A 24648-nucleotide genomic window follows, 5' to 3' on the forward strand; every position below is an offset into this window, starting at 1 on the left:
GACCCATGGCTTGCCCCTTGCTACCACTGGCACTGCTTTTGCAACCCCTGGCCTCAGAGGTGGCAAAATCAGGGGCCTAATGGACCCTGGTTGGGCCTAATGGACCCTGCTTAGGCCTAATGGACCCTGGTTGGGCCTAATGGAACCTGGTTGGAGCTCCACTTGCATGGTTCTATCAATTTGTTTATTATACAATTAGTGAATAATATTATTAACTATTAGTGTAATAAAAATGATGTACATTAGCTGTAATATGACCCTATCTGGAAGTTAAGGTAAGTAAAAAATGCTATCAAATGTATGTTGTGTGCATGCTTGAGGGTGTGTGTGTGTTTATGTGCGCGAGAGCGTGTGAATGTGTTAGTATGTGTAAGCATGTGTGTGTGTGAGTCAAAGTAAAGGTCAAATGATGTGCGATGTCACTTCCGCTACCCCTGGCATTTTGGTGAATTGACGACCATGCAAAAGTTGTAGGAACGGTGATCAGGAATGCAAGGCCCGCAGGATGACTGAGACAACCTTGGAAAGTGGAAGCATGAGAACACTACCCCATTGAGCCTTTGTAAGGAAGTGAGGACCAGAGGTCAAGTGGATGACCTCACATCATGAGGATGAGCGACAGAGGCAGAGTGGGACACTATGGTATGAATGGGCCCCCACACATGCAGTCTAGCCTGGTAGGCCACGGCCAGCACTGTATTGAGAATCTGCTACTGCAACGATGGAGTGCACCAATCAGGCGGGAGGCGAATTAAGGTTTTGAAGCCTAACGGACAGAAATATTCTGGACTACCGCCTGCTTTATAAAGCAAATGTTGTAACTCCCCCTGTTAACTTCATTCTCGTAGCACTGACGGTTGCAACAACTGATAATACATGATCATCTGAGCGATCAAGGGAAAGGCCTTCTTCAGGACCCTGATTTGCTGGAGCAAGTGTATGTTATGTGAGTTCTTCAGTTTTGCAGCTTCTGAGCTATCACCTAACAGATGACCAGGATCACTGGAATTATGCGAATGGACCAAATTATGTGGCACAAAAAGGCAAATTATGTGGCTGAATGCAGCACATTTTCAAGCAGCATCTGTATGGGCTAAGAATTCAACTCCTTAATATCAGTTTAATTCCCAAGTTCCTCTGTGTGACAAAAGGCTGCAACTGCGTGGCAACACGCGTGTTAGTGTTTGTAGTAAATTTTGATCTGTTTGAATTTGAAACTTTTTTTGTTAAAATCTGTCATGTATGTAGATGTGTTTTCTTGTGGCAAATCCATCATTATGCGAAAAAAAAGCAGTGACCCCAGAATCGCATACTGCCAATGGCCCTGCTCTTGGCCGTCTAAGTGGATTCATTCAGCCCGGCTTCCCCTCATCTGTTTTATTTGTGTACAGCAGTGCAGCCCTTTACAATGAAGGCAGTGTCCAGTAAATTAATGTATTCCATCCAGCTGAACAAATCAGACCAGCAGACCTTGTGGGTTCTTACTGCAGGCGGGCCCTGATTCTCGCATTAACAGTAGGCACCAACTATGCAATAACATCTACCGCAAATATACTATGTTAGTTTGTAGCTGCCAAATTATCTGTGGAACATTTGCTGTAATCAGGAGTTAAACTCTATCACTCTGAATTCCATCACTAGAACTGGTGATAATCAAATTTGTTAATTAGCTTTTTTGGTGGGGTCGGCTAATTTTAAGGAGAGGATATCTATGTCTCAATTGGGGTAGCAATGCTTGTTTTAAACTGTCTATATGGAAACCTATTTGTACAATATGTACATGTTAGTCGTCCCATTAATCCCCTAAAATTGATAATAGATATTGGTCAATATTATTCATATTATCTAGTTTGCCTTTCATTTCATTTTTTCCACTTTTATTTAATTAAAGGGCATCGTTTTAGGTTGCTTAATAGCGTATATTTATTGGTATATAATTGAACGATGAGCATGAATTTTTAATGTGCAGTTTAATATTCTGGAATTAATTAACACTTTCTCTCAACCTTCCTTAGCTCAATTATAGATTGAATAGAATTTCCATATAAATGCATACATACATATATACAATCCTTTGAGTCATTCTGACTCTCATACCTTCCGTATTCTTTCCTGTTGTCCATATATTCTTACTACTATAGTTCTTTAAATGCATTTTCATTGATGGTCTAAAATCTAGCACATCTGTGCCTCGGAAAGACTTTCTGCCAAATATGGCGGCCCTTCCAGACCCATGTTAGGAGGGACAGGGAGCTGCTGGTTCCGAGAATGCCGGAGAACCTTCGTGTTTCATTAATGAGGGCCTAACGTCCTTGGAGAGTGAAGAAGATGAAAGTGTAACTAATATGTAACCCTGAGAGCAAAGTGGCAGAGCGCCCTACAATACTCTACTCGATGAAGTCTGTCTCACTAATTTATGTCCTGACACTAAGTTGTTCATAGCCACAATTCTTTCTTTTTTGCTTCTCAGATCTTCTGCATGAATTTCGTGTATTTATGCCCTGGATAGAAAAACTTAAATTAAGAGAGTAAAAACGGAGATTAAAAAAATGCTACAACAACATATAACGCCCGGAAAAGTGGCTTATAAATGAGTACCAAAAATTACAGAGGCAAATGTAGATATTATGTAAGTCAATTAGATTTGTCGATAACAAAGAAACAAAAAATGTTTCTTAAAATCAGGTTTTCATCATGTAGGTTTTTGCTATGCGTTTTCTTTCTTTTACAAGCCGATCCCTTTAGTTCCTTCCGTGCTATTTTGTTATCGAGGATTCTCCTGTGGTTGAACGTTTTGTTCTGGTTTAGTCTGTAAAGGTGGAATGGTGCGTGATGAGGTCAGCAGGTGGCGCTGTGTCCTTTGGCTGGATGAGTTATGAAGGGGCGCGCAGAGTCAAAACAGTAACTGCTTTTATTACAGGTGCGCGAGCCAACAAATACAGGGTAGGCCGAGCCAAGAGTCTGGCTCGTATCTTAGAGCCCGTGTACAAGCCGAGCCCTAAAAATGCTTGCTATGTAAATAAATCAAACAAACATCAGGTAAAATATGATAGTTTTTTCAACTTTCAACAAGTATTGGCATAGCCAATAGGTCTCGCCTTTGGGACCTTATGTGTTTAGCCAGAACTTTTGGCTATGTTGTAGAGCATTGTGGCTGCCGTGCATTATGTTGAAAAGTTATAATAAAAAGTGTTAAGCATTTTTGTTACCTTTATACAAACGAAGACAACATTATATACAACTGAAGAAACCTGATTAACATCTTCAGCGCGGCGCGGATTACCGCGCTGTGCTGAAGGGTTCGTGTGCGGGCGGGGCCATGGCGGAGCGGTTCCGTCATCCGCACAGCGCAACCGATGCGCATGACGGAACCGCTCCGTCATGCGCATCGAAAGGGTTAAAAAAAGATTTTAACATAAAAAATGTCTTCTACTGTTTTTGTACTTTCACTGCTGGCAACTTCTTCCTGCCTGTTCTCATGCTTGTTTGTTATAAAAAAAATTGTTATGGGGGAGCGGGACATAAATAACGGGGGAGTGGAGGTTGGAAAACAGTAATTTAATTAGAACACGAGCAGCGGACAGACACTAGGGGAGAATCAACAGATGCCAGATTCCAAGGGCAGACTGAGGTGATGCTTAGGTGGTGCGCTGATGCAAAATGGTGGTGGTGAATGAGGCTTGATTCTCAGGTGGTGACACTGTATGGTGTGGATTGGAGGTACGTTGTAGAGTTGAAATATGTTGTTTGGTGTGTAATTATGCGGTGTGTATTGGAAATGTGTGGAGTTGAATTGTGTGGCCTGGAACTGTGGTGTAGAGTGAAATTATGCTTAGTGAAATTGTGTCATGGTGTAGAATGCATTTATGTTGACTGATGGTATGTGCTATAGAGTGCATTTATGTGGAGTGTATTTATGTTGCATTGAGTACAGTGCAATTATGTGGCGTGTAATTATGTGGCACTGAGTGGTATTATGTGGAGTGTATTTATGTTGGATTGAGTAGAGAGTAATTATGTGGCATGTAATTATGTGGTACTGAGTGGTATGTGAAGTGTATTTATGTTGCATTGAGTAGAGTGTAATCATGTGGCGTGTAACTATGTCGCACTAATTGGTATTTTGTGGAGTGTAATTATGTTGCATTGAGTAGGGTGTAATTATGTGGCTTGTAATTATGTGGTACTGAGTGGTATGTGGGGTGTATTTGTTGCATTGAGTAGAGTGTAATTATGTGGCGTGTAACTATGTCACACTGAGTGGTATTATGTGGAGTGCATTTATGTTACATTGAGTACAGTGTAATTATGTGGCGTGTAATTATGTGGCACAGTGTTATAATGTGGAGTGTATTTATGTTGCATTGAATAGAGTGTAATTATGTGACTTGTAATTGTGTGGTACTGAGTGGTATTATTTGGAGTGTATTTATGTTGCATTGAGTAGAGTGTAATTGTGACATGTGATTATGTGGTACTGAGTGGTATTATGTGGAGTGTATTCATGTTGCATTGAGTAGAATGTAATTATATGGCGTGTAATTATGTGGCAATGAGTGATATTATGGGGAGTGTATGTTGTATTCAGTAGAGTGTAATTTTGTGGCGTGCAATTATGTGGCACTGAGTGGTAATATTTGGAGTGTATGTTGCATTGAGTGCAGTGTAATTATGTAGCATATAATTATGTGGCACTGAGTGGTATTGTGTGGAGTGTATGTTGCATTCAGTAGAGTGTAATTAGGTGGCGTGTAATTATGTGGCACTGAGTGGTATTATGTGGAGTGTATGTTGCATTGAGTGCAGTGTAATTATGTAGCATATCATTATGTGGCACTAAGTGGTATTGTTTGGAGCGTATGTTGCATTCAGTAGAGTGTAATTAAGTGGTGTGTAATTATGTGGCACTGAGTGGTACTTGGAGTGTATGTTGCATTGAGTGCAGTGTAATTATGTAGCATATAAGTATGTGGCACTGTGTGGTATTATGTGGAGTGTATTTATGTTGCATTGAGTAGAGTGTAATTAAGTGGCGTGTAATTATTTAGCACTGAGTGGTATTATGGGGAGTGTATGTTGTATTCAGTAGAGTGTAATTATGTGGCGTGTAATTATGTGGCACTGAGTGGTATTATGGGGAGTGTATGTTGTATTCAGTAGAGTAATTATGTGGCGTGTAATTAAGTTGCACTGAGTGGTATTATTTGGAGTGTATGTTGCATTAAGTGCAGTGTAATTATGTGGCATATAATTATATGGCACTGAGTGGTATTGTGTGGAGTGTATGTTGCATTCAGTAGAGTGTAATTATGTGGCGTGGAATAATGTGGCACTAAGTGCTATTATTTGGCGTCTATGTTTCATTGAGTGCAGTGTAATTATGTAGCATATAATTATGTGTCTCTGAGTGGTATTGTGTGGAGTGTATGTTGCATTCAGTAGAGTGTAATTATGTGGTGTGTAATTATGTGGCACTGAGTGGTATTTGGAGTGTATGTTGCATTGAGTGCAGTGTAATTACGTAGCATATAATTATGTGGCACTGAGTGGTATTGCGTGTAGTGTATGTTGTATTCAGTTGAGTGTAATTATGTGGCGTGTAATTATGTGGCAGTGAGTGGTATTATTTGGAGTGTATGTTGCATTGAGTGCAGGGTAAATATGTAGCATATAATTATGTGGCACTGAGTGGTATTGTGTGGAGTGTATGTTGCATTCAGTAGAGTCTAATTATGTGGTGTGTAATTATGTGGCATTGAGTGGTATTTAGAGCGTATGTTGCATTGAGTTCAGTGTAATTATGTAGCATATAATTATGTGGCACTGTGTGGTATTAAGTGGAGTGTATTTATGTTGCATTGAGTAGAGTGTAAGTATGTGGCGTGTAATTATATGGCACTGAGTGGTATTATGTGGAGTGTATTTAGCTTGCATTGAGTAGAGTGTAATTATGTGGCGTGTAATTATGTGGCACTGAGTGGTATTATGGGGAGTGTATGTTGTATTCAGTAGAGTATAATTGTGTGGCGTGTAATTATGTGGCACTGAGTGGTATTATTTGGAGTGTATGTTGCATTGAGTGCAGTGTAATTATGTAGCATATAATTATGTGGCACTGAGTGGTATTGTGTGGAGTGTATGTTGCATTCAGTAGAGTGTAATTTTGTGGTGTGTAATTATGTGGCACTGAGTGGTATTTGGAGTGTATGTTGTATTGAGTGCAGTGTAATTATGTAGCATATATTTATGTGGCACTGTGTGGTTTTAAGTGGAGTGTATTTATGTTGCATTGAGTAGAGTGTAATTATGTGGCATGTAATTATGTGGCACTGAGTGGTATTATAGGGAGTGTATGTTGTATTCAGTAGAGTGTGATTGTGTGGCGTGTAATTATGTGGCACTGAGTGGTATTATTTGGAGCGTATGTTGCATTGAGTGCAGGTTTTTAATTGTTTAAAATTAAATGCCAATATGTTTAGTATCCGTTTCCTAATGTTGATTTTTGGGGTTTCTGGGAAAGCTGTGTGCGGTATGAGGGAGAAACGTGAAATGCACTAAAAGAGCTATATGCAGCTTAAGGGTCTAATCTAAAGTAAATACAAAATGGACCGTATACAACCCAGTGTTAGCAGTGAGCCACAAACAACGTCAGCCCCTATACGGGCCTGGCTGAAAGCCACAGCGGGTCAGTAGGTAAAAAGAGGAGCCCCACTGCCTTAAGGGAATAAATAGTAACCAGGACAAGGCGCTTCACCGCCATAAGGTCCTTTCCAGCCATAATGGATAATATTGTGAAAATAAGTGTTAGGGCAAATAAATAGTTTGGATACAATGAAGTGAAATAAGCACCATGCACAGTAGCTTATAATTTACATAAGCACATTATTTAATTTGCTTAAAAAAAAAAATGCACCCGGCCTTGTTGCTAATTAGGAGAAGCCTGCCACTACATTTATAAAAGTGGGCACCTGCTGTGAAGGACAAGCAAACTGAGACTAAAATGCTGCCTGCCCTCCATCTGGCACACTGCGCGCTGTCGCTGATAATTACAAACAGATGGCACACGAACACACTGCTGCTCGCTCCCGAGCATCCTAGGCCAAGCAAGAAAAAAGGTGGGACATGCGCCCACCTTTGGCCAATTGCGTGCTGTCTTTCTTAGAAAGACGCACTGCAAAGGCCAATAGCGGGACATAAAAAAGAAAAGCACACGCACAACCATATATTCCTAGTTTAAAGCCCTTACTAAGGCCTCGCTGAGCAACGCATGCCTGCTGGGTCAGGCGAGATCTAAAAAAGTCTATTTCTTTAGCATGTGGACGCTTTGACACATAACACGGCGCTCAGAAGTACTAATTAAAAGCGCTTGTTTTTAAAAGTGAAGTATTAGTGAACGTAGTGAATTAAGAGGCAAGACAATTGTCACGTAAACGCGGAACCAGACCCAGATTATTATAGATCAGCCTTGGTAAAATGAGAGGAGGGGTGAGGCTTGGGCAAAAGGGGCCAAGAAGTCGAGTGACCCTGGTTAATGGCGGGTAAAAAGGGTTATTGTTAAAGTAGGAGAAAGCAGTGGTTTTTGTTCACCCGCCTGTATGAGGCAGTTCCACAACAAGCCCTGGTGCACAAAGCATTCAGTTACAGGGCAACTACATCAGAGTGTAGGGAGTGAAGAGCACCAATCATAAATTAGCAGCGGCTCCTTCTCTGGGGCTACAGGGCGCAGCCCCCTGCCTCCTGTGACTCCCGTGTGCATTTTCATTTTAGCAGTGCTTATAAAGGCACTCGTGTTTTCAGGAACACTGCCAGTGGCCAGGTCAACATTCATTGCCTTCTCTCCAGGCTCCCGATGACAAGAGGATGAAGAGGAGGGGCGGCTGAGGCATGATCCCCTCACACAGGCATTATCCATTTTATTTAGCAGGCATACTGTGCATGCCTCAGCTAAAATATGGCTGTCAGGGCACACATCAGTGCACCGCTGAAGCCAATGAAAAGCAACACAGAGCAGCAGGGGCAGGATCCTCATAGACTCTTATAGGGCTGTGCTTCCAGTCCTTTCCATATTTTTTAGAGGGATTGAGATGGGCCTTCCCTTTTATAATCTTGCCCTTGCAGCTCTGTCTTGCTCCTTGTTGGGTATCCTGGCTTGCTGGGCCCACTGTCCCGCATCGGATTCCTACTTTGCAGCTGCCATGGAGCCACCGAGTTGCCAGCTTAGAAAGCAAGGTAGGTAAAAAATGCATGTGTGTATGTGTTTGTGAGTGTTTGGCTGTGATTGAGAGTGAATGGATCGAGTGAAAATGTGTGTGTAAGTGTGTTTGAGAGCGTCAGTGAGAGTGAGTGAAAATCTGATCTGAGTTTGAGAATGTGAAAACAACAAGAAACTAAACCATTCAGGCAGAGGAGTGGTGTGCACGCAGCTAATCATCTTCACACTGTGGAGAACGTATTGTGAAACTTCTTGAGAGCAGAGTTCCCCTCCCACCCGGGGCCACCCCAGGTCTTATATCTGGTCCGGTGCATATGAGGCCTAAGTACTTCCAAACCTCGCGCTGTCTAGTTCAGTCTCGCTGGGCATTGGGAGAGCGCGCGTGCTGGGTATCAGTCCCGGTGTCTACAGTGGCGTCCACTTCCACCTCATCCTCCTCACTGCTAGTTCCCCTTGGATTCTCCCATTCTGCCAGCACCTTACACACATTACCTACATATATATTATGACACATTCATGTGTGTAGTAAGATGATGTTGAGTAGTAATTACCTGTCTCCACACCACCATGGCCTCTCTCCGACAGGACTCTGCCACCAGAAAGCCACCACCACAACGAGAACATGTAAATCAGCTTGGCGCAAACTGTCTATTGCCACAACATCTTAATACAGCGGGCAGACTGCCGTCAGCTTGACAGAGTACTTGGAACCGCGGCGGCAGCAGGACAACGGTAGTCCTGCCCAAATCTAAATCAGGCCCCAAGTATTTACATATATTATCATGTATGTTGTGTTTATATTGACTTGTGTGGGTTCCCCTAACAGGAGGCTGCTGTGCTTGTGCAAATTATGATTTCCAGAGCACATGGTTCTGAGAGAAAGATGCCCTCACCAGCTCCATATGGACACTTTGGTGCATAGGATGTATATATGCCCCTAAATTAGTGAGGCCAGATAGCATGCTGTGAGACGTGCCCAGAGGGACACTACACTGAAGAGCATAAGGTCTGCAGCTGATATGAAGAAAAGGTATTATCTGGCTTGGCAAACAAGCAACAATAAGGTGTCAAGAGCAAATAGGGAGGTTTAGTTAGTAGATTAGCGCTATTTAGTAAGTAATGCTTGGGGGTCTACTTTCTGTTCATACTCATAATACTTCTGATTGCGGAGTTTCTAATGCATATGATTGACATTAGATTGGTGCATAATAAACACTAAATATTCTACAATACATTGGTGTGTCTACTGTTTTGGTGGTTGTTGAAGGGGTCTGGCCCAAGACTTCTCTTTATATCTTGCAAGAGCTTCTCTAATAGACCCTTTGGGCCCGATTCACAAAACTAACTTAAGACAAAATCCTAAACTTACTACCATTTTGGTATTCACAGAAGACACTTACTCATTTTGGTATTCACAGAAGACACTTACTCATTTCGGTATTCACAGAAGTTAGGAGTCCTAACTTTAGGACTTCTAAATGCCTTCTGTGAATACCGAAAGTCTTAAAGTTAGGATTTTTCTCAGTTTCGGAGTAGTAAAGTTAGGAGTCCTAACCTTTAGGACTCCTAAATGCCTTCTGTGAATACCTAAAGTCTTAAAATTAGGATTTTTCTCACTTTAGTAGTAGTAAACTTAGGACTCCTAAATGCCTTCTGTGAATACCGAAAGTCTTAAAATTTGGATTTTTCTCAGTTTAGGAGTCCTAAAGTTAGGACTCCTTTACTTTACTACTACTAAACTGAGAAAAATCCTAATTTTAAGACTTTCGGTATTCACAGAAGGCATTTAGGAGTCCTAAAGTTAGGACTCCTAACTTCTGTGAATACCGAAATGAGTAAGTGCCTTCTGTGAATACCAAAATGGTAGTAAGTTTAGGATTTTGTCTTAAGTTAGTTCTGTGAATCGGGCCCTTTGTTTTCTGGATGTCTCCAGTATTGATATGAGTGTAGTCTAAAAGAGGGGAAGTCTGTTGTCCTTTTGTCTATAGAGACCAAGGGTACAAAAACATGTCTAGGGGGATTATATATAACTGTGTTTAAACTCAAAAAGAAGTGGGCCCACAACAGTTCAGATCTTGTCATCAGGAGCACGTGTTATTCAAATTTGGAGGTGATTACAATACATAGAGAAATATAATTCCACTCAAGATACTATCTGTCTATGTTTGTGCCATAAAAATACCATAAATAAAAATAGTAACTTGTTTTGTATAGAGCTTAATTCTGCAGTTTATATAAATGTCTGAGCGCAGCAAATGTAAGGTCCCCATATCAGCCAATATACTGGTACTTGATTTATCGTCCGCAGAGAGATGAAAGGCTGAGTTGATCTTGCCAGGATTCAATGAAGTGAACTGGTGTCGCACATATATGTCAACAGTTAGCACTTTACTCACTGAACCATCTTCATAGCCAAGTTTAATTTGCACGCTACAATTCGCATGCCCCTATTGATTAATGGTGCAGGGATCCAGCGGCGGCTCCTCCGTTAAGGCGGAGGAGTGTCACATCACTGTTTTGCAGCAGTAAAATAAAGGAAACATAAAATGATAATAACTTGAATTTATTAGCATTTTCTGTTTTCCTGCTGCTGCATATTTGCGGGCGGGGCAGTGCTGCTCTGATGACAGAGGAGCAGGGGGAGGAGTGGTTTGTCCACTCCAAGTACGCATAAATGTTTGGCCGGCCTTGCGAGCACAAATCGTCGGCACTCAGGCCAATCTTGAAGCTGCTGAGAGCAACTTCAGGATTGGCCGGAGGGTATTCTGGGAGCCTGTGCCACCTTGAGAAGAGAAGCAGAAGAGCGGGACGCGGCCATCTGCAGGTAACTTTTTAAACAAAATGGTTTTTATTTTTCTATCCGCAACCCCTATGCTGCCCCTACCCTCAAGCCCCCACTCCCGCTGCCCTGCCGCTCGTCCAGCACACCAGCTGCTACTGGCAGCAGGCCTTTGAAGCTTCCCTGTTGAGCACTGTGCCCGTCCCGGGGAAGTAGGTGTGACACCTCCACACAGGATGTACAGTCCTTGTGGTCCAAGAAACAGAGGCTTTCGACCCAGGGGTCCAGAAACATGTCTGGTGGTGGCAGGCTGCCTACAGCTAGTCTGTGACCACACCAGGGTTGGTAGGTTTTCAGGTGGCACCTACGAGGTGCCCTCTGAGTACATGGTACAACAAATCCCACACTGGCATTAGTGTGGGTTTGCTGAAAGGAGTAGTTTGGTACCAAACACTCCTGGGTTCAGAAAACCATTATGTTGCTGGGAACTCAAGTTTTCGAGTTTCCAGCCCATGTACTCACTATGGCTTCCCTGGCACTTATTATATTTCAGAATGGCCTTAAATATTGTATGAGCATATCTGCTCATGTAGATATGCCCACACCTGTGGTATAGTGCACCCTGCCTTAGGGCTGGAAGGCCTGCCAGAGGAGTGACTTATCTATACTTTAGGCAGTGCCCAGTGTGCAATGTCAACTTTGTCGTTTTGTCTGCGCCAGGCAATGAATGCTACAGTTGCAGTCTGCATGGCCTAGGTGAGCCCTCTTCACTACTATTGCCCTAGATGCCCTAGATACCATATCAACAAAGGTAAAGGGAGGCATTGGGACCTATCTGCAAAAAAAAAACTATTTGGACACTATTGTACTTTTATGTGTTCTGTTTTCTGTATGGCTAGCCTTGGAAAGATGATAGAGAAAAGATTTGTGAACTTGCAACTGAATTTCTTTGAGATCCACCAATGTCCCTCAAGCATTTAGTGGGATTTCAGATTCAAATGTAGAACTGAGACCTTTGTTAACACTGTTTGAAATGACAACCTATGTATGACTGAAAATGGTGCTAGGACTTTACTGGTGTTGTTGGACCTCTCTGCCCCTTTGAAATGGAGGATATCTATATCCTGTTTGACAGCCATCATACATAGGTGGCTCAGTGCTTTTTGGGTCACTGCACACCAAGTGATAAATGAGGATCCTTTCTCTATGGTGAACTCACTACCATCAATAGACGTATGCGATGATAATTGTAATTCACAATGCTTTTTAATATTTTCATAGATGTACCTGGATGACACCCAACTTATCTCACATTCACACAAAACAAACGCTGTCGCTTCCTGGCAAAACACCCAGATAAAAATCCAAGTTTGGAAGCAAGCCATTTGTATTTTGGTAAAAAAAAAAGAAAATCTCCAAGATGGAACTTGTCTTCTTTAGAAAAAGATGACCTTTCCCTGCCTCCCTCAAATGGAAGTCCAGGAGAATGCTTAGCCACCAAGGACATGTGAGGAGAGGTGAGGAGAGGCTCTGGCATCCGGCTTGGGAGTGGTTGTGGATCTGGGTGTCAGATAAGAATATGGTGAAGGCCAATGAGTGTGTGTGCACACTTTGCAGTGGTGAACAGATGGAGTATGCTCTCCCTGATTAAGAAATTTCTGTTAAAATCTTGTGTTAAATCCTGGCTCTCCCACAGTTTTTTTTGACAGCCATTAAGGCACAAGGCCCAAGCACTGTAAATCTGTCTCCTTACTGTTGACTCATATATGCTTATCCCACTTCTTGGGACACCCTCTGGATTTGAATACTTCTTTTTCCGCAGTCATGCATTTATCTAGTTCCTGTGCCCAACCGCCTGAGGACGGCACCTCAGCTGCTTCCCAGTGCATTGCTATTGTGCGTTTCACCAGTGTGTAGCCCAAAGTGACCCAATGCTGTTCCATCCCCGTAATGTCTGTTGCCTCCCATATGTTGAGGAGCCCCAGTTGTGGAGTCACTTTAATCTCTTTGCCTATGGCCCCATGCATGTGTTGTGTGACCCTTTCCCATAAGGCCCGTATGTGGGGGAATTCCCATATAAAAGGTAGCCTCTTCGCGAATCCGACGGAGACACAGTGCATCTTCTCTGCGCCCTATCTTTGTAAGCGTAACCCCAGTGAGATAGGTTCTATGCAGAATGCAGCACGCATAAAAAGAGGAAAAAACGTATTTTTCCTTGTTGCACCACTCTTACACCTCCCCCGAGGCGTAGGATTCTGACGCATTCCCAGCTTTACAAAAATGTGTAAATCTGGGAATGTGTCAGGTTCCATGGATGTTGCGTGTGAACACCCTCTGCAACACCCATGGAACGCCCCTTTCACGCAGAGTAATGCATGAAAGGGGCCCTTATTTACAAGGCCATGAAAAGTCAAACAGGGCCTTCTAAATATGGGCAGAAACACTGTGCCGCTGGTGCGTCAAAAGAAGTGATGCACTGGGGAAGCAACGTCCTTGTAAATGAGGCCCGTATTTTAGATGTATTTATTACTGTGAGAAATTCATTTTCAAATGTCTTTGAATCCCAATTGAATTGCGACTACATGGCTGTCGGCCATATTTGCATGAAACATCCTTGACCAATCCTTTGACAGATCCCTTGAAGTTCTGAGTGAAGTAATGTAAGTTAAATGACACATGCCCAAAGTCCACCGGTGAATGAGTAGTGCTTCTCAAACGCTTTAGAGCAAGGACCCAATTTTTAGAATGACAAACTTTCACGACCCACCTGCCTTTAATGGACATGAGGCTGGAGATTTTTAATGTAACTAAAACATTGTTTGGTAATGCAGTCATTTACAGACGGCGGGGTTTCTGTTGAAATGTCCACTAAATTTGCACAGACACAGTTTTACTTATAAGAAATATTGCACACATGAAAATGTGTGGAACTCATGTATTTATCATTTGCGCACCACCAAGTAAAGTACTTTGATTTGTTCTAATCCTCTTAAAATTTTGTTTCCATCACACTTCAGAATTACAAAAAATGCTACATTTTTCCATTGGTAACTTCTGAATGTGTACAGTTCACATTTTACAGGTATGTACATCTTGCTGGGTGTTACAAAAAGTGACATAGCACATCCTTTCCTTTCACTCTCCTCGTACCCCAGCAAGATTGTCACATAATTCTCTTTACTTTTTTCTCTGACTGCAAAGTGAGAGAAGCTTGTAAACACCAATCCCCATATTACAAAAAACAAGCAGCAATTTGTCAGAAGACATAGCCTGACACTTGACCTCTATCTTTGAAGCGCAGCAAGTGTGAAAATATAAATACAGAATGTAAAAGCTTCTTTATATTTTGCCTGGGCTTTTGCGATCCACCCAAAAGCGGCTGACCACACACTAGGCCTGGGCTAAAATTTCGTTCCGTTCGCGGAAATTGCGATAATTTGACATTTTCGCGTTCCGCGGAAAGCGCAAAAATGTCAAAATTTCCGCATTCCGCAGCTTGGCGATAATTAGTTTCTTGCTCGCGCTGTAAAATAATACATTCTCGCGCGCGCGCGATCGCCTTACCTGAATCCCTGCGTTCGCCGACAAGTTTTCTTGATCCGGTCGCGTTCTCCATGAGATGTTGTATTGTTTTTAGCCATTTGCGCTGTCTCGCGACAGTTCGCGCCCTCAGTGACGTCATGAGTCGCGCGATCACGTCTTTCTTCTCGCGATCATGCACCGCGAGACAACTGAAAACAAGATGGCCGCGCCCGCGAGCAACCACATGGGTAAGTTGGCGAGCCGCAACCATGCAGAAAATCTTGCGAACATGCGGGAAAAAAACTTCCGCATCTTCGCGATATTTCCGCGTGTTTGCGATAATTTTTAACATTTTCGCGATAATTTGCGAAAGTGGATTTCGCAAATTCCGCCCACCCCTACCACACACCAGAGGGTTGCGACCCTCAGTTTGGGGAACATTGGTTTACGCCAAGAGTGGGCAACATCACGAATAGGCAGCCTAGACCCAAGTCAGATTTTCAGGCTATCTATGAATATTTAAATTAGTTCAATTTATATTAATTATATGGAAATGTATGTGATGTGTCTATCCTAAGAATGTATTGGGGGTTGGAGGACACGGAACTTTCGATAGACCAGCATAGAGCAGTTTAGACGAGCTTTACATTTTGTGGAACCGAGATACGCCTCCTCGTATGATTATTTCAGCAGGGTTATGCTTGGCAACGCCCTAGTTTTCAACTATCGGCACCATCATCTGGATTGCAGCCTTTTTACAGTGAGGCTGGTTCACACGGATTTCCTTGAAGGTTGGCCCCTGAAGAAGGGGCTTTTTTCGTCCCGAAATGCATCGGGCATTCATGAACAAAAGTCTACTTTATGTTAATGGACTAAATTATGTATAATCACCAGAATGCAACTACCATCATGGATATATTTACATTCATGTGTTGAAAATTGCCTATATTGTATGTTCAATTATGTGTTTTCATTATGATTTATTTATTGACATATAAATTGGATATTTAGACGCATTAATGGTTTAAAGTATCTCATGGTTTGATGATTTGTCTCTCATGAGACTTGGGTATTAGCACCCAGTGAACTGTGCACAGCACCACCAAGTTAATGTACTTGTGACAGTTTTATCCTAAGAATGTGTCATGGATTCCACCCTTCTGGACCTACGTTGGAATAGTCATTTATTGGTTTCATTTAAAACTAGTTCTAGACTGTGCTTATGAGCTATTCACAATGCATGCGTACGTTATGACAATTTCCTCGCATAAGTTAGACTCGGAAAATGTTGTTTTGACTCAAGCCTGGATTTTATGTCTTCTGAATGATGATCCTAGCAATGAAAAATCAAAGGGACTGTGCTCAGGTATCTTGAAGTGCCCACAAAGTATTGTGAAGTTTTTGCTTATTCGTTTACCAGTAAACATTTTGTCGTTGCAGATGCGTATTATCCACAGAGAGCAGGAAAGCAGTCGTTTCACTACAATAGCAAAGACAAGTGGATTCCAATGTGATGACACCAGAGGAACAGATCACCATCTAAAAGAAAGTGAATAAAAGTGAAAACAAGGAAAATTCCCAAAGATTTCCTGGTTATTACTGCTGAACAAAACCTTCTGTCATTTAAAGTCACAGCAGATTCTAGGGAAGCAATCAACTCGTCAAACTGGAAATCCTTTCTTGTGGCAGTAGTTTCATCACTGGAGAGAAATGAACCAATATGTAATTGTAAATGGCGTCACCATTCTAAGGCAATTCTAAGCAACCCAATGTTTCACAGGTATAGGCTAAACTGCTTATGCCAAATTTCCTATCCCTTCCTCCCTCCAGTGCCGATGGCAATTTGTGCGACCTGTAGTCATGCCAGATTCCATAGGGATGACTCCCTGTGGCACTTCCAGCTGCAGATGTACCTTTACGCTTGATAGATATTTTCAGAGGGATTCCTGACAGGCGTAAATAGTTTTACTACTGTGTACTACAGGTCTGTGGAATTACGCAGTTGTAAATCTCATACAGGGAATTAGATGTAGGCCGCCGAAGGCGTGGTTTGCTCAATGCTTTGTAAGTGTATGACAGCAATCACACTTTGGCATTTGTGTATATTCCCAAACTCCAGTCCAAATATTTCCAAGCCTGAATATTTCTTACCGTGAAAATTAAATGTCACTACTACAGCAACGGGACTTGGAGAAGATGTTTGGAAGGGGTTTCTCCACAGGGAAAATGTTTTTCACGTGGTGAAAAAAACACGAAAAGGGAAAAATGTGCATTTGCGACTAGGGCTTCATTTCATCAGCACCTACTTTTACAATATATTCAAATATGCATTGGGGAACTGGGAGCCTGCGTAACATGTCAAATGGCATTTTTTAAGGAGTACACATCTGGCCCACCTGGAGTACCTTTCCATGCATAACAGTGGCCATGTTTGCAAATGTGAAAAAAATCAAAAAAGCATGGCTGCAGGAATTTCCCGTGGGCATACTGAAATAATTACATATCCATATCTTGTATCCAGTTTGATGGTTCATAATGCTGCCCAGAGGACTTCTGAAGTATTGGGATTTTTGAACATTTGAGTTAAATAGTGCAAAGCCATTTCCTCCTCATCTCCTTCCTCGTTCCATTCCTTACACTAACTCTGCCCCATAGCTTAACACTCATAAGCTCAAACATCTCTTGCTATGATTCTGGCTGAGGCCAACCCGTCAAGCCTTCCTTGTTCTACCTCACATCCTGGTTTTAGTTTGTGTTCAGCCATTACTTTCACTATTCCATTGAAAGCAAAGTTGTTGCTGTAGTGCAGTTCAAGAGGACAGAAGACTGCAATAACGAAGTAGATGGTGTGTGGCCCATCTCATGTATTTTTACGGTGCGCCAGCCCATATCATTATTTTGTTGGCTTTATTTGGGTTCTAAGGCCTGTGTGGTTTGCAGCAAGATGTCCGACTTTCATGTGTGTGAATAAATGGAATACAAAAACTGAGAAGCCACATTGGAGGAAGCCAAGTCACGGAGAAACAATTTTAGCAAAAGACAATTTTAAGGAAAAACAAAAAATTTGAAAATTAAAGGAAACATTTTATAGGAAAGATTGTTTTAAGGAAAAATCCAAAATTACATTAAACTTTGGTGGAGGTTAGGACTACTGTGAGGCTTTTGGGTTCAGGAATGGCTAATGTTTAGGGTGATGAGGGGTTTTAGGGGGTCAGGAATAATTGGAGTTTGGGCATAGAAAGGGGTTTTTAGAGTACAGAGATGGGTGGAGTGGTGGGGTGTTGAGGGTTTTTACCATTCCTGGATGAGTGTTGTTGAGGTGTGTGAGCTGTTTTAAGGTTTCAGGGGTGGGTGGAGTGTAAGGGTGTTGAAGGGTTTTAGGGATCATGGGTGGGCAGAGTTTAGGGCTGGTGAGGGTTTTTATGGTTCAATTATGCGTGGAGGCTGGTGTGGAGAAGAGTTTTTAGGATTTAGGATGGGGTGGAGGTTAGGGTGGTGAGGAGTTTTAAGGACCATGATGAGTGGAGTTTAGATGTAGAAAAAGTTTTTAGGGTTCAGGGATGAGTAGTTTAGGGTGATGAATTATTATGGGTAATGGATGGCTGCTGTTTAAGGGTGGTGAGGGGTGTTTAGGGTTCACGAATGAGTGGAATTTGGGTTTTCTGAGATGTTTTAAGGAATATGGGATGGGTAGGGTTTAGGCATAGAATTTTTTTTTAGGGCTCAAGAATGGGTGGAGTTAGGAAAAGTGAGTGATTTAGTGGTTTAGGGAGGGTGGATTTTTGGGGTATAAAGAGCTTTTAGGCTTCAGGATGAGTGTAGTTTAGGTGTGATGAGAGGTTTTAGAGGAAACGGATTGATGGTTTTTAGGGGTTGTGGTGAGTGGTCAGTGATGGATGGTTACTGGTGGTGAGGGGTCAACGAATTAAAATCATTCAAAGTAATTGTTTGACAATGTAAAAGATATAAAAATGAAATTATGTCCCCTGAAGAAAAGCACTGAAATAAATATCTCAGACAAAACTGTTTCTGAAAGTATGACCTGCAACCATTGGATTTACACTTAAACAAATAAGTATTCAAAAGCTAGTTTTGACCAAAAAGACATTCTCTTAATTGGATTTGACGAAAAAGTAAATGCCATTCATTCTGAACATTTCCATTAAACAGTTTAGATTAAACGTTTTTTAAGTAATGGTATTCCATGAAATCATTTTTCTATGAAATCACATACAGCTGTCCTACCGACTTCATATGTGAAGGAGTAGACTCGTACTTGGTAGCGTGCAGGCCTGCTACTTAACAAACAAGATACCATACTGACTGTTTTACAGTGAGTAGGCCTGCTGCCTTGATGAAAGAAGGAAAGTCATGTCTTGACAGCACGTGGGCATGGTGTTCAGGCCAATAGAGTGGTGTAAGAGCCCACATTTGTGATAACAGTGCGTGGACTTGGACTTGCTAGGTTGCAAGTTCGCAGATACTAATGTAAGCAAAAATATCTTTGCTAATTAGCATTCCCAGGAGGTGTGTTGGCTTGCTGGGGAGCCCCATTTACTGCAAGATCATGCAAATAAAAGGAACATGGTATTGCTAAATATATGGCAAAAAGGAGAGCATTCTTAGCTGAAGGTGCCAGAGTCCTGCCAAGGATCAGTACGTCCTCTCTTTTAAGCACTGAAATGTCAGTTTCATACATTTTTGTTTTGTGTACATGAAGTAATTGTATTGTAATTACTTTTATATAGTGCTTATTACCTGTATAATAATGTATTATTAGTTGAGGTGGGTGGTCGGCCACTTAAAGGAATACTAACACTTGTCAATGTGATATACAAAAGCCACTAAATTAACCTGAGCTCAACCCCTGGTGGCTATGTCACAGAACAGACAGACTTAACTGGGCAACGCTTGAAGTATATAACAAGTATTTAAGTTAAACCACTATGCAATAAAACTCTCAAACTGAATTAGGAGAGTCTAGTCAATTTTATGACACATAAATTTCAAAACTCCAATATGGGGGGGTCGCAGATATGATACGTTTACGTTTAAAGTCAAAATAGTGCCAAAAACATTAAGTACCAATGATAGTTTATGGAAGCGGTAGACCGTGACTCAGGTGCTATTTCAGACCAACCAGAATGGAGCACACCAATCGGGTTTGTCCAGGTGAAATATTTTACCTTATGACTTAGGGCCTGATTTAGGGTTTGGTGGATGGAGTAAAGGAAGACAGGGTGGCAGAGGACTTCATGTCTATCAACCTGCCTTTACTCTACCTGCCAAACATAGAGTTGTTCTTTGGCACACGGAAGTCTTGGAAGTTTCTGTCAATGAAGGATAAGTTTGACAAACGGTTCCATCAAACACAACGGCCAGCTTTTAAACTTTTCCAAAGTTTTCTATTTTTCAAAAACAAACTCACAAAGAGGAAGTTTGTTTTAAAAAAAATAAAAAACGAATCTAATGACCCCCCACACCATTGGAGTTTTCTCATGGGGAAGGGGCCATTATTCTTTTTTTACTGCCCCTAACCGCCAGGATATTCCTTGCGTGGGAGACAGTAAAATAAGAAAAAGCCCTCTGATCGCCCATTCTACATATGGCAGACAGTCAGATGGCTTATTGCCGACAGCCCCTAGCCCCTACTCTCTTGGACTGTCTGAGCAAGGCTTATGCTAATGAAGTAAATTTTACTCCATCATCATAATCCTGGTGGTCTTTCCACTTCTAAATCGGGTGGGTTGGCCGAGAGCATGTTGGAGAAGGTACTCTGCCACCATGGTGACAGAGTACCTCCTCCGCCAAACTTTGAATGAGCTACTTAAACATTTTTATGGAGCTTGAAATCTTCTAGAGGGCCAGGCCTAAAGTTATCTATGATGAAGTGTTATCGAAATCGTACACCGATCAGAGGTCCCGCTCATGCTTTGCAGGACCCACTGATGCTCTGGAGGTCTTGGAAGTCCAAACATTTTCTAAGTCACAAATTTTCATTGTCTCTGGAGCGGCTCCTGTGGGTCGCCTTTAAGGCTCTCAGGATCTCAGGACAGCACTTAGGGGCCGGGCATCACTCCAGCAGATGCCACTATCAGGATCCATTCCAGAACTAGATGGTAGAAGTCAATTGGTTACTTCTGCAAAAGTAACCACAGCCACCTAAGAGGTCAGACAAATTACCCTTAGTGCCCACTGTTTTGTCTAGGGTACAAGAGGGAGCAGACCCAGTCCTCCAGGGCCCCTCTCAGATTACAGCAATGTGGGTCAAGTTCTCTTCTGATCTTCCACAGGTACAGTAAATGTTCTGTGGAAGGTTCCTTGGAGTGCCACATTTATGGTTTACAGTAGCCAGTGAGAGAGAGTGACTCCTGGCCCCTGCCTAAGCAATGAGGCAAACGTTCCCATGGGCGACCCTACCAACGTTTTCCAGCAGTTCCTATTTGCCCTACTGCAAACATTCCCACAGTGCACCTTACTCCTAAAATCCAAAATGTAGAAAGCCTTCCTCCCTTGTGCAGAGCCCTTGTGTCCACCTAAATGTGTGGCCAGAGAAAAGTGTCCACTCTAAACTGTTTATTGTGGTGGCATTCCTCCCACTGTTCTCAGAGCCGGCTTAGGGAACAAAGGCTTTTCCCCGCCAGGTCTCTCCTTACACTAAACTGCAAATGGGCAAGCTTTACTTCTATCCCTTTCATGTTAATGAAGTTCCTGGAATCTCCCCAGTTGTCCCTAATGAGCTGATATGGATCACATGCCCCATGCCAAGCCCATCCTGGCACCAGGCCTAAGCCATCATCCTACTCTGGGAGCTGTTTTCATACCTGATTAAGGCCAGGTACTGGCTGGGCAGCTGCTGGCAAACTAATGCAAATTAGCCCCTAGGACAGGTCTTCAAACCTTTTTACTCTGAGCCCCCCCTAAGCAACATTTTTTGAGGTCAGGCCCCCCTCCAAAACTTTATGGCAAGGATTGGGGGAGCAGGAGGTACATGGCTGCGTGCAGGGAGCGGGGCTTATGAGATGATTTCAGGAATACTTTTTGTATAGCTTATGAACCACACTAAATATGAGACTTATAAAACAGCAAATGCATAAAAAAACTGATATTATCCCAAACAAACTGCTCCCATAATTGGGGTGTTGTGAGCCCCTCACACTATTTGACCCCAATGCAACTATACCTGCTGAACTAATGATAACTGTAGTCATGAGTAGCAGGCTATCTCCTTTGCATCTTTTACCTGTTCCCCACCATGATGGATCATCACCTCGGTCCTAATGCTTGAAAGGAAAATAAGCTCTGATGCCCCTTTAAAGGTAGACAGTCATAACTGTGGTGCAGTGGGCCCCTCAAATCCCCGGGCCCCAGTCCTGCTGCATCTGCTTCCTTAATTATAACCAGCAGTGGCCACTTACACACTTGGTAGCAGTACCAGCTTCACTAATGAATGTCCCTTTTAAAAAAAAACACATATTGTCCCCTTCTTTGGGGTATCTCTCTGAAGAAGCTGTATCTCACCATTTGTAAACACAAAAATGAGTCCCCTTACTGTGCTCCCTATTCTGGGCCTTCTCTTTGACAATATCTATGAATCTCGCTCCTTTCCTCTGTCTCCTAGACCATTACTGTGAGGCCCCAGGGATTGAGAGGATTTGGGCTCTGCATCTGAATGCAACCCCGCTGGCCTTCTACCTGCCACCCCATGGACTCAGCTTTCACAATGCCCCTGAATGGTCAATACTAACTTTGAGATGCCTCAGTCTAAAATCGATGTGTGCTGTGGTAGTGCAGAAAGTTAAAAAAGAAACCAGCCTTCTATTGATTGAGTCACTTAAAGCCACGGCCACTGGAATTATGAACTTCTGCAGCAGCGTTTTCCACATAATTATCAGATTACTGCATTTGCTACATAATCTACAGATTTCAACGAAAAAACTTGATTCTAGCTCAAACGGAACAAAAGTTACTTAAAGCGTGACAAAGCAGTGGAAGGACCTTTGCAAAGATTGAGTGGTAATCTTGTAGTTGCTTACTGCTGTATTTGGGTGTTAAATTGGCACTAATGAGGTGAAATATTTCCCTGATAGCATTACCTTGAGTTAAAATGACAAAATAATGAAGTAATGCTGACCACAAAATGTGGCGCATTGTGCCGTATAATTTACCTTTTTCTGCTGCATAATTTAGTCAAACCTGCCGCATAATGTTGTCCTCTTCTGCTGAAAAATTCCAGTGCCTCTGCTTAAAGCTTCATGGTGGCAAAGATCTATTCTTTTTGTGATGTAATGTAAGGGTGTTATCAGCTGAGATCTGGAATAGTGGAGACACTTACAAAAATGTCTGCATTAGATACAGTTTGATTACTTATTACTAAAAAGTATATTTTGTAAGAACTTGATTTATCTCAATCACTGCATCATTTTGCAGCAGCCTAGCTTAGAGTAAGTAAATACTGTTTTAAAATAATGACTTACATATTCACAGAGCTTTCTGCCACTGGCTGGGGCCTCAGAGCACTATAAACAGGGCCATTGGAATTATGCGGCAGGAGAAGGCCAAATTATGCAGCATGGTTGACTAAATTCTGCAGCAAGCAAAGGTGAATTATCCTGCATAATGCTGCATATTTTGTGATAGCATGACTGCATTATTTAGCTTTTTTTACACTTGTTAATACTGTCCTGACCTTTATTGCCCCTCATAAGTACCACATTAACACCCACATATAGCAATAAACAACAGAAAGGTGACCAGTCAACCTTTAGAAAGGGCCTTCCTCTGCGAGGTAACAAGTGTTGCTGCATTTTTAGTAACTTTTTTTCACCGTTTGAGCTAGAAACAAGTTTTTTTCAATCTGCAAATTATGCAGCAGATGATGAATTATGTGGCAAATGCGGGTAATCCATAACTATGCGCTGTGAGTGCAGGTGAGCGGGAAAGTGGAGGGTGAGAAGAAGGAGTGAGTTGTCTGAAGGCAAGGTGTATTCCGAGACACTTGAAGTAAATCAGCACCTTATTGAAGGGGCGTAGGGTTTTAGATACAAGTTAAACTATTGCTATTATGGCATTAATTAGGGATCGAGGGTGAAGGAAATAAATAATGTGCTGATCCTGCAACAAACTTCCAGTTTTATGATTAGGATTGCCAGGTCATTATTTTGATGTCGCAGACTGTACAAAAATAAACAGTCACCTAAAGCCCTATTTTTAGCACTTATCCATGCGTACTTCGAACAGCAAATATTAATAGAAAGCACTTTTAATTGTGTTCTAGGGTGGCCTGAATGATCCATGACTGATAATTAAAGAAAACAGGCCCTATTTAGTGTCAATACAAGGTCTTTGCAGGCTCTTTAAACATACATGGCTGGCATTATTTCTATTGGCAACCCTACTTTATATTCCTTTTCATGAAATGCATTTCCACTCTACAGCAGTAAATGTAAAATACAAATGTAAGGATTAGGCAGAGTGGGGGCCCAGGGGGTACTGGAAACAGAAAAAAAACTAAGCCTCGGTAACCAGCTGACAAAGGTATGCAAATGGTCTTTATAGACCTGTGAAAAACTCGGGCGTGCTGGAGATAAGACCCCAGACACTGCCCAGCCAAGGCAACAGCAGCACACTCACTGACCTCCGGCCCCACGTAAATGAAGACAGCTTGGAAATGCAGCAAATAAACATCGCCATACTTCCAGGCCATCTTCATTTACACGTACTTGCAGAGGCCTTTGCGCCCCCCTAGAAACCCATTCAAGCCCCCCAGTGGGGCGCATACCACAGTTTGAAGACCTCTGCCCTAGGAGCTCCAATTTCTAGGCAGGAAAACTGAAACTTTTAAATGTTTTCCTAAATATTTATTGAAAATCTAACTTTACTAATGAATTAGATTTTTAAGAAATATGAAAATTAGACTTTGAATGACTATTCTAGATGTTTCCTGATTAAAGCTCTAGATTAACGTTTATAATCTGTACCAGTTTCTAGGATTCAGCTACAGTCAGTGAAAAAAGATTTTGGGGCTAGTCGCTGAAGGCACATGCCAACTTTAATTTTATACATTCTCCCCTTTTAAATATCAGGCACCCTATCTTGTGGACAACATGGTGAACGTAGGGGTGACGTATTAATG

The 24648-nt window shown here is 42.1% G+C and overlaps 1 protein-coding gene across 5 annotated transcripts in view; it reads left to right on the forward strand.

The window, feature by feature from the left end:
• Window positions 1-18713, forward strand: part of STPG1 (sperm tail PG-rich repeat containing 1) — a 264699-nt gene extending 245986 nt beyond the window's left edge. For all 5 annotated transcript variants that reach the window (XM_085647846.1, XM_085647848.1, XM_085647849.1 and 2 more), the window contains one exon: window positions 15954-18713. In XM_085647846.1, coding sequence (XP_085503972.1) covers window positions 15954-16027 — 74 coding nt within the window. In that variant the 3' untranslated portion in view covers window positions 16028-18713. The remainder of the gene's footprint in view (window positions 1-15953) is intronic.
• The last annotated feature ends 5935 nt before the right edge of the window (window positions 18714-24648 follow it).

This window comes from Triturus cristatus, chromosome 3_2 (assembly GCF_964204655.1).
Source record: "Triturus cristatus chromosome 3_2, aTriCri1.1, whole genome shotgun sequence".
Lineage (NCBI taxonomy): Eukaryota > Metazoa > Chordata > Amphibia > Caudata > Salamandridae > Triturus > Triturus cristatus.